At 42.0% G+C, this 11511-nt stretch overlaps 1 protein-coding gene across 1 annotated transcript; it reads left to right on the forward strand.

Moving 5' to 3' along the window:
• Positions 1-3241: 3241 nt before the first annotated feature.
• LOC308676343 (vomeronasal type-2 receptor 26-like) lies at positions 3242-11302 on the forward strand (the record flags this gene model as incomplete). Its single annotated transcript, XM_081342152.1, has 5 exons — positions 3242-3245; positions 3656-4550; positions 8555-8755; positions 9574-9865; positions 11294-11302. The coding sequence occupies 5 exons, from the start codon at positions 3242-3244 to the stop codon at positions 11300-11302; spliced, it is 1401 nt and encodes a 466-aa protein (XP_081198278.1).
• Between the last annotated feature and the right edge of the window lie 209 nt (positions 11303-11511).

Raw genomic sequence — 11511 nt, forward strand, 5'->3', positions numbered from 1 at the left:
CCTCTTGCGCTAACCCACCCGCGCAGGCCCTCTCTTGTTCCCCCGTGTGTAGTGGTCCCAGGAGTGCGTGCTCTTGCGGAGGCTGTGGGCCCAACCCCAACCGGAGATGGCGGCAACCCCCCTCCCACCAGATCGTGGGGCCCCACCGGTCCAACCATGTGAGCCCCAGAATAACTGCCTCGGTCATGGATGGCACCACTATAAACCGCAAAGTCTCCCAGTGATCGCCCATCTCCAACCGGATCGGTTCGGTGACGTGAGTGACGGGTGCCCCCCCAAGAGAGACCCATCCACCTGCTGAAAGCGTAGAGGGCTGGCCAGCCGCCTCACCGTAACCCCCAGTCCAGCTACCACTGCTTGGCTCATAAGGCACCGGGTGCTACCTGAATCAATGAGGGCCTTATACGCTTTCCTCTGACCCGTACGGGGACTGACCAGCACCACAGGGAATACAAAGGGACAAACCGGAGCACTTACCATTGGGTCCTCGTCTAGACCCTGTTCCTCTGGACTCTCATACGGTGCGGGCTGTGTTTCCACCGGCGTCTCCACCCGGACGGGAGCGGTTGGCCTGGAGACATCTCCGCCTAATTGGTGAGCGGCTCGTGTCCGCTCCGTGGATCTCCGGGTTCCAGTCCCTCGTGCTGGGGAGACAGAAGGGGCTGGCCGGGCAGGAGGCAGAGGGCAATCGACTGCCCGGTGTCCTGGCTGATCGCACCTGAAACACCTCAGGACAGCCCGCACTGACTGGGAGGAAGGCCGCGTAGACGCCCCCACAGACGGCTCCTCCACTTTTGTCTTCTCGGTCGGCCGTCGGCTTCCAGAGGGAGGTTCGAACCGTCCCCGCACGTCCTGCAATCCCACGTCCAGCTCCATGGCCACACGGTACCACTCCTGCAGTCGCGCCGGAACGCTGCGCACCACACAAGCCCGGCGGAGAGCCCCGTCCAGGCCAGCCCTAAAATGGTGGACGAGGAGACGCTCCGGCCACGAGCGCAACTTCCCGGCCACCTTACAGAATTCCCTCACAAACTCCACCGCAGGTCTGCCTCGCTGGCGTAGGGAAAGGATGTCGGCTTCGGCCCGCTGCACCCGGGAGATGTCCTCGAAACGGGCCCGTAACGACTCCAAAAACAAGCCAACATCCCCGAGCTCCCGAGCGTGGTCACTGTATAAATCGGCCGCCCAGGCCGCTGCCTCTCCTTGCAGGCAAGCTGTTACTGCCACCACCATAGCCCGCTGGGACACGTAAGCCTGGGCATACTGGTCCATATGACCTATCACCTGGCCCAGGAACATCGCCAGGCGGTCGGGGTGGCCGTCGTAGGTAACTGTCAAAGGTGGTGGTCCCCATACCACTCCGGGTCCCCATGAACCCACTTGCGGCCCCAGCAGAGGAGAGGCTCCAACTAGCCGAGTTGTCGGTTGGCCAGGCCTATCGTCCGTCCCTGACCACATCCCTGCAGCACCTTGCCCGAGGCCTACAGGAGCAGAACCCTCACGGGGCACGCCAAGACCAGGTTGGTTCTGGTAGGGTGGCGCATCCAGAGATGAATGGGTCGGCCCAGCCCGTCCTGCCGGAGCCCCGGCAGGGGACCATTGGCCTGGCTCCTGGCCACCAGCCTCCCCGAACCTGGTCTGCAAAATGTCCATAGTCTGGTTGCCTGGGGTGGTGGAATAACTCCACTCCTCCCCCTCGTCCTCCACAAGGCACCGCTCCCTCCAAACTGACGAGGGGCCCCTTAGCCGGGGTTCGTGGGTCTCCTCATAACCTCTGTGGCCCAGGGCAGGGCCCGGCCACCTCCCTCTGCCGAGGCCTTGGCTCCCTGCCTCCCTCCGCTCCACTGCACAGTCCTCGAGTAACGACAGCCGCTGCCTAGGCCGAACCGCCGGAAGCGCAACCTCTCCCACGTCCACCGTCCTGGAGGAGGCTGCACCAGCCCCGGCCCCCATCTCAGGCCCGACCTTCTTCTCAGATGCAGCCGCCAGGGCGGCCCCCTGCAATCCCTCCGCCATGGCAACTCACCCACTTGCCGCTCGGAAATCAAGATGAAAGGGTGCAACGCTGGCTTTCTCTCAAACCTCGTCCGGAGAGCAGGAGATTCAAGCAACCGAGACGAGTGCTGAGTTTCCAAGAACGGTTTATTAAGCAAAAGCAAACGATCTCCAAACGGAACAAAGCCAGCGTTGGCTGCTACCCGCATCCAACGCTGTTAAATACACATTGCATGTACACACCCACGCCCCACCCAGCCGCACCCACCTCCGCCCATCCCCTACTTAACGCCCGTTCCTCCCAAACACCTCCCTTTGCGACACGCCCCGCCACCCGGCACCCTCCACCCCCCAGGTAAGTTCCCTCGCGAACGCTCGCCCCGTCGCCGCTAGACGCCACCCCCACCCCCGTCCCTAGACCCGGCACCTTTCCATCCGCTGCTTCAAACACAGCTTCACCCTGCTGCTCGCCCCCCCTTCGCAGGTCTGGCGAGCCCCCGGTCCTCTTGTCTCGGAAACGGGCTCCGCTGCCCTGGGCCCCGCCCGCCAGCGCCGCAAGGGCCGAGTCCACAGCTGGTCTGGGCCCAGGACCCTGCGAGGCCACCGTAGCCGGCAGGGCTGGGCCGGGCCGCACGACGCACGCGCGCACTGTCGAGGCTCCAGCCGGCTCGGCGTGCACGTGTGGAGGCGCGCAGATGTCAGCGGGCCGCTGTCGCTGCCGCAGCCGGTGAGGTGTTGACTCGGCCCGGGCCCCGCCGAGGACGTCAGTGCCAGGAGCAGGTGAAGCAGGTGCCGGTGAGTGTCGCGCCCGTGGCGCCGCTGGGCGTCGAGCCCGCGGGGCGCGACAACATGTTGCATCACATATTAACTGATCATTTATAATTTGTTTCTAGAGATTTAACTGAGTTTAACAACAAATATGAAGACAGGAATAGTGATATGGTGCCTTTTTTATCTTCTAAAACCATAACTTTCAAAACAATGTTTCCTAATTCTAAAAATGTATTTATGGACATTTTGGATAGGAGCTACCCATTTCTCTGTGTAATGACCACTGCCATCCTGGTAACACCAGGGAAAAAAAGGAAAGGGAGCCATTTTGCTGTTATGTTTGCAGTCCATGTCCAGAAGGAAAAGTTTCCTTCTATAAAGGTAAGTGACAACTTTTCAAAAAGACTTCATGTATGGTTGGAATTCCCATGAAAACAGGAATATCATAGGCTTCAAAAATGTAGATGTATTGAGAATGGGTATTAGAAAATAAATAGCCCTATATATGAAATTGTTCAATTTTCAATTTCAGCATCTAATCTTGCCATGTTATGTAAATATTGCTAAATAAAACTACTTTGATACCAGAAAGTCCACTGTTTAACTAGGGACTTTAACTATGAGTGGAAAAAGCTACTCTTACTTTCAATTCTACAATAGCATTTATTTGGCCAATCATGTTCCTTCAAATCTGACCTTATAAAGTTGTTATGAGGATAAGGGTTGGAGAAAAATTAGTTCGCAATTATACCTCTTGGACAAAAAACAGGAAATCAAAATAATAAATTCAGAAAGAAAAGATCTGTAAACTGGAGGTATTGAAAAAGGAAAATGAATGAGAATCAAATCATTATGTTCTTTAAAAACCCCATTATGTTTCTTTTTCCAGATATGGATTTCTGCAAAGATTGCCCAGAAGATCAATATTCAGCTCCAGACAAAGCTCAATGTATTTCCAAAAGTCTAAACTATCTCTCACATGAAGGTTCTTTGGGGAAAGCTTTAGCTTTCTCTTCAATTGTTTTTGCTTTGACAACAATTTGGGTGCTTAGAACTTTTTGGAGACACCAGGACACTCCTATAGTCAAAGCAAACAACCGAAACCTCACCTATACTCTTCTCTTCTCTCTCTTTCTTTGCTTCCTTTGCTCTCTCATCTTCATTGGAAAACCAACATTTATCACATGTATTCTCCGACAAACAGCCTTTGGCATTGTCTTCTCTTTGGCCCTTTCCAGTGTTTTGGCCAAAACTATTACTGTTGTTCTAGCCTTTGTGGCTACCAAGCCTGGGTCCAAGTTGAGGAAATGGATAGGGAGAAAAATTGGAGATACTATTGTCATTTCCTGTACTACTATCCAAGTGTGCATTTGTTCTCTTTGGCTGTTTACTTCTCCACCATTCCCAGATAGGGACTTAAACTCTCTCTGTGAGGAAATTATTCTGGAATGCAATGAAGGCTCAGTTACCATGTTTTGTCTTGTCTTGGGCTATATGGGTTTTCTGGCCATGGTCAGCTTCTTTGTGGCTTTCTTTGCCAGGAAGTTACCTGACAGTTTCAATGAAACCAAATTTATCACTTTCAGCATGTTGATCTTTTGCAGTGTTTGGTTGTCTTTTGGTCCAATGTACCTAAGCACCAAAGGAAAATATGTGGTGGCTGTTGAAGTATTCTCTATCTTAACTTCAAGTGCTGGGTTGTTGAGTTGCATTTTTTTCCCTAAATGCTACATAATTGTATTAAGGCCTGAACTGAACCACAGAGGACAATTAATAAGGAAGAGGTAAATTTAAAAAACAGAAAGAGAAGAAAAAATAAAATAATAAAACAAAACATCTAGAAAACAAATCATTTTCTTCTGACGTTTTTACCCCGAGTTTTCAAATTACACTGGAAATACTTAACTCAAGAAACAATACATTAATAGCTCAGGATAATAGTATTTATATGATAGAAAGTTAAAGTTAAAGCAGACATATTCCAGCAAGTGCTTAATTTTAAACAACACACCAATATGTAGACAATTTAGTGAGATGGCAGAACAAAAAAAAGATCACTTTTTTGATGTAAAAGTCTGGATGTGTTCTTTTTTCTGTGAAGGTACACCAATCTGCTTCTTTTCCCAATTTTGGTAACTTTCAGCCTTGTTATGAGTTTCAAAAATAAGGAAGGAAATATGATAGATTAGTCCTAACGTATAAATGAAATAGTGTTCATGTATTCTTAGAACCATAGATTTCACTTTTAATTTATTCATGAATTTGCAAGATAATGAAATTTACCTGAAAGTAAATTTATATGATGCCTATACTGTGGAATACTTTGGCCACATTTTGGCAAGAAAACAACATAAATGATGTAAAATTTCTTCAAATTATTATTTTCTGAATTATATCTGTAAATATGTTTTCATTTAATTCTCTAGTTCAGTTGATAATACAAATATCCAATGAGCCAGTTGCAAATATATAACTGAATTGAATTGGAAAAAAATGTCTTGATAGTTTTGCAGCTCTCCCTTGGAAAATGTTGAAATTTTCTGACAAAAGTTAACAAGTATATACAATTTATTCCTCTATATAAAAGAAAGGAAGCTAATCATTTCTTTTATAACTTTTTTAATGAAAAGGGAGAAATGTTTTTTGTGTAAAGAGTTAGGGAATTATATTATGTAGACTTGATGTTCATTTGTATAGCATCTGACTATAACTTGTTAACTGATCCAATCCACTCTAATTATCCAAGTTAAGATAGCCTAGCATTGTTTAATTAATAATGTCTTGATATTGGAATAATTTGCTTTAGTGACACTTTCTCTAATTAGTGAAGAGCAAAAGATTTTTCAAAATCTTCAAAATTACAACCTCTTTATTCTACTTTTGAAGGTCCACAGACCCACTCACTTCAAGCAATTGCCCTTTGGGACAGTTAACTACAGTATTCAGAATTACATTACTGTGTATGGTTCAAATAAATAAAATAATTCTGCCTTCTGCAACTACAAAATACTTTTCTGTCATTTGGAACCAAGGTAACAAAGATTCAATTATTTTCAAAGATAGCTATCAAATGATCCTGAGTTGTGTGTGTGTGTGTGTGTGTGTGTGTGTGTGTGTTGATGTTTCAGATGAAACAGACAGGGAGAAATGAGTTACTTAGCAAAAAGAAAATGAGTGGATTGAGAATGAATTGAATGAATTTATTTGCAAAAAAATAATTTCTGTCAATTTTTATAATAGGTTGTATGTCATTTTTTCACTCTTTATTGCCTTATTCATTCCCATCAAGAGTGACTGTGTCAAAGCCTCTAAATTTGTAGAAGCACAAAGGAAATCTAAGGGACTGTATATTCCAAAACTATTATTTTTATTGTTGATGATACATGTACATACCACTTTTCCTCTTGGAAAAGGATAGCTCACAAATAGGTTTTCTCTCATTTTATCCCACAAAAGTCATATAAGGAAAGTTGGGCTGAGGGACAATGCTTCATGGCTTCATTGAGTAATGGCTTCAACCTGGGCATTTATGGATCCAGTTCGATATCAATAACCACAGAATGCTGATTGACTGGAAATGGAACAGAAATGCTGAAATGCTGAACACCTACAATATTTGTCTCATATCTTAAGGTTTCTTCTGGCCTTTATTCTTCTTTGATTCAAGTGTAGTATAGCTCTGGTCATGTGTTTTCTATTCCCATGATTGGAATAATTAAAGAGAAAGTCTGGACTAATAGAAGAGAAACCTCTAATGTATCTCTTCTGGTGCTATTTCTGTCTGAATATATCAGCCCTCCTCATTAGATTCAGCAGATAAAGCAGATATCATCTACCAAGGACTTGTATTTCATAGGTCCCAGGCAGCAGGCCTTCTCTGCCATGGTACCTACATAATGGAACATTCTCCCTCACAACATTAGATTAATCCCATCCCTGTTATGTTCCAGAAATCCGTGGGCCCCTATGTCACCAGGCAATTCCAGGGAATCAGAGATATGTTTCAAGGACTCCACTATTGAGTTAATGTACTCATTTTCTTTCTCCCTGGGGTTGTATATTTTTTAAAATTTTAATAAATTTGTTCGAAAGAGGTAGCAGTAAAAGGAACAATCAAAGAGCACGATGGCTAGACACTATCAAAGTTGATACCAGACAGAGCATAGAAAAACTCAAGGAAATAGAGCAAGATCAGAAAATGTGGAGAGACTTGGTCCACAGAATTGCTAAGAGCCGGAGTCAACTGTATAGATGACATCATCATCAAGTTTATCTTGCTATATCTGTTTGTATCCACATAACATTTTATTGAACAGAACATTAATAAATTTGTCCTTTGCCAAAGGCCTTTGCCTTTATTACATTCAATGCACCTGCAAGGGAAAGTAGAATTGTGTCTACTTGAGAATACCAACCTCAGTTCCTAACATTCAGTAGAATATCTGAAAGCTCCTTCATATTTACATGCAATCATTGTGGTCCTCCATAAAACACACCCCTGATGTGCATTATGCAGTCCCTACACAAATAGACTCTTTCAGGTGCCATGCAAAATATCTGTCTATCACTCTTCTTGATCTTTGTTTTTATAAGATTACTAATCTGAGGCTTCTTCCTTCTTTTTGGGCACACACATACATAGAGCACATAGAGATTCACCTCCTGATAGGATCTAGGTAGCTAGGTGCTAGACTTTGCCTGGCCATGTGATGTTTTCAGTCAATAAATCTCCTTTATCTTATAAAACCTGCTTCATGGATTATCACTAAGGTTGCATTTCCACTATCAGAAATATACACATGCACAGAACACTTCAAACTACAATCAAAGTGAACTTAGTCCCTCAAAAGAGGACTATAAAACCCCCAACAACTGATATCTTTGCATCAGCTAAGTCCTGGTGGCTTGAAGAGGCTTCAAGAAAAACATTAAAATGTTTCTATTCGTATTCTTTTAAATATATTTATGTGTTAGGATTTTAATGTTTTAATGCTGGAGGCTTCCAAGAGTTGTTCACTGTGAGATGGGCAACAAACAAACAAATAAATAAATAAATAATACAAACGGGTAGTCTGCCCACCTCAGACAGCTGCTTCAAATTTCTCACTGAAGGGACATGGAAAGAATGGTACCTACTATAATGAATCCTCTGAAATATATGAAGACCCTAAGTTCTCCATTCTTAATAATGGCCCTCCAAACACGTTATGAGACTGTAATCATCATGATTTTATATTTTATACATGGGGCTTTCAGGAGAGAGAACTTAGCTCTACTAAGTAGAGTCAAAAGCATGCTTGGGATTTCTGAAGATGGAGAAATGGGATTCTCTCCAGATTCTAGTGCTACAATAATGTCAGTAGTAAGGGAAAGCACTGTAATTAATTAGACTTCTCTAAGGAATTTCCCTGCCAGTCAAGATGTTATGGAAATCTGGGTGATAGAATAAAGAAACAAAGCCAGAATCTATTTAAGGAGGGCAGGAAAGGACCAACAAGAAATAATACTCTGACATTTTGGCCTTCAGGATTTTGAGTAACAAAAGGTTGTGTAAGGTCATGAAACCATATGCAAAGCAATTGTAATATTATAAAATATTAAAATCATTGCAACCATCTTCTTACAAATCAGGCTATAAATGAAGGTGTCACTATTCATCAAAGCAGTTGTTTTTATGACCATTCCATTAGGAATAAAATACAGTTGATGGGAAGGGAAAAATGGAGCTCTGGGAAGCAAGTTTTATTGTCAAGATGATGATGATGTTTTTTATGGTCCTGCTTTGTAGTGTCTGCAAGCTGCAATTCATTGATCCTGGTACAAAGACTTATTCTACCAAGTGCAGTGTAAGTGAGCCACTTCCCACTTTGCATGAGTTTTACCAGCCAGGAGACCTTGTCATTGGAGAAGTTACTTCCCAAGTCTTTTATCTGCGTTTCCCAACGAATTTTGGTGAAAAACCCTCTCCAATGTTGATCCACAAAGCCATGTAAGGAATTCTCTTCTCCTATGATCCTTTTGTTTAGACTTTAGTGACTGGGAACAGAATCGGACAAGAATTTGAAGAGCAATCTTATGAGCAGAATTGGATAGATGCAAATAGTCTCTGGGATTGGTTTTTCCTAATTTAATCTAGATCCTTTCACCTTTAGCAACGTACTCCACAACTGAAGGGGGGAAAAAAACCTTTAAAATGGTTATGCTAAGGGGAAAGGGCTCCTACAAACACAAATAAGTTTGGCAGTTTTTCCTCCTTCACAGAAATTATCCTGGTAGAAACTGCTAATAGTCAGGCCACATGCACTCATGCTTAAGATGATAGTAGAAGAAGCTAAGGACTAAGCTGAAAAATTAAGTTCTTTGGTTCAACTCTGCATTTTTCTTCTTTCTAATATGGACATAACTTATGGAATGTTGTAAAAATAATTACAGCAAATGTGAAGTAGTTGTTCATATTTATTATATAAAATTAGGTACAGGCAACTTCTATAGTTAGCTTACAAGATCTAAAATTCCTATAAAATATTACATATCACATTTCCTAAATAATTTCTTCAATATAATTATATAGACTCCTCAAATCACTACAAGGCGCCAACAGTGAGAATATACTTTGAAAACAGAAGTTTGGGAGTAGGAAATAGATATACAGACATAATAAAAGATAGAGTGTTTTCCTTCATGCATATTTCAGAAAGATAGCTATTATTTATTGAAGGTGAAAGGCTACAGCTCAAGTCACAAATGACCATGAAGATGATGAGACTATTGGTACTTCTATTAAACAACAAATCTCTTTCATTGCAGTATGATGCCAAAGAGTTACAAGCATGCTCTTGCCTTAGTGTTTGCTATAAAGGAAATCAATGACAATCCTTCCATTTTACCAAACACCACAATGGGATTCCACATCTATGACAGCTATCATGATCCCCAAATAACATTTATGAGCACTTTTGGTCTTCTTTCCACCCGGCATAGATTTTTGCCCAACTACGGATGTGATAGCCAAAGTCCTCTGATAGCCACCATCGGGGGATTTTGTTCCAAGATCACCCTGCATGTGGCTATTGCCTTAGATGCCTACAAGATACCACAGGTAGGATTGAAATGTGATAGCAAATATTTCAAATGAAACTGGATTTTTCCTCACTTTGATCATGAATGGTTATTCATTTTAAAAGGGAAACCATATATAATTTAGATAGATCAGGTTGTTTCTTTGAACTTCAGCTCTTATATTGGAGGTAATCTATTTTAGCACAAAAGATATCTATCTATCAGTTAAGATTTACACACATAAGAATAATGGGAAAAGACAATTAAATTATCTTTATTAACCACCATGGATCACTATTTCATCCCTACCACATTTTTTCTTCTTATAATATCAATTCCCAAACCAGGCTTATTCAGAGAAAATTCAATACTGATTTTTTTTTAGAAAATTCAAAAGTCAATATTGGATTGGAGTCATGGCAGAAGCTTACTCATTTAACAAAAGTAAAATATATTGTAAGTTAGAGATAATTTTTTGTTCAAGGTCTGCATTCATATACACTTGAGAACATGTGTGTGCTTGGCTGTAACTTCAGCTCCAATTTGAATAAGAGGTTTAGGACTGCCAGAATCCCCTCCAAAGTCCTTCAAGTGGGTCCCCTAGAGACATATAAATATTAAAAATATCTCTAGTAGTAGCAATAATATATATAGTAAATAAATCATAAATATAATTGTTCCAATGATAGAGAGAAAATATTAAATGCATCACTGAAGAGTTTTCACACTAAAGAAATATATTTTGAAGAACATTTAATTGTAAATTAAATGAATTCAAATTTAGTTTTTATCCTGGACCCTTTGCTATTTTGGAATGTGCCCCTGTCTAGCCTGATATTCAGATGAGAAAATTTTGCCCATTATTGTCTCTAAATGAGAATGTCAAGAATGAAACTTTGGCAGCTGCATCCCTCTTCGTTTCAAATTAGCATTAGAGTAAGGGGGGAGGTGTTGCTTGAGAATGGTTTAGATGGAGAAACAAAACCTCTATAATTCCACTAAAGACCTGAAATCTTTCCAAGGACACTGCAGCAGATGTGGAGAGGAAGCAGATGGTTCAGATAACAAAGTGAAATCGCTTACATGGACTATATGAGAGGGTGGGGGTTTGGCCAGATAAATTATTGTTTAATTCTATGAGCTGGTGTCTGAGAACATCAGAGTTAGTTTTGCTTCAACATTACCATGTCATGTATTCAATAAACAGTATGATTTTTTGGAAACGGAATGAAGTTTTATGGATTCTCAAGCTGGATATTGACAGAGAAATTTGAGAAATATCCAGTTATGCAAACCTCATTGATATAAAGTATAGATTTTATTTTATATTAAATATTAGCTAAGCAGTTAAAATATAGTAGCAAGAGATGTGAATAACAGACATATCATATACTATACAACTTATACCGCTTTCAAAAAAGTTTTTCAATATGTTCTTTTAGCTTGTTTATGGTTCCTTTGATTCCAGTATGAATAAGAAAATGTCACTATCCTCTTTGTATCAAATGGTCCCAGATGAATACCATCAATGCACTGGGGTTATCCAGTTGCTTTTGCATTTCAGATGGACTTGGGTTGGGCTCTTCACTGTAGACAATGATAATGGGGATAGGTTTTTGCAAATATTGGAGCCCATGATTTTTGCAAAAGGCATCTGTTTTGCCTTTGTGGAAAAAACATTAAAAT

This window comes from Vipera berus (assembly GCF_964194415.1).
Source record: "Vipera berus genome assembly, chromosome: W".
In the NCBI taxonomy this organism is placed as follows: domain Eukaryota; kingdom Metazoa; phylum Chordata; class Lepidosauria; order Squamata; family Viperidae; genus Vipera; species Vipera berus.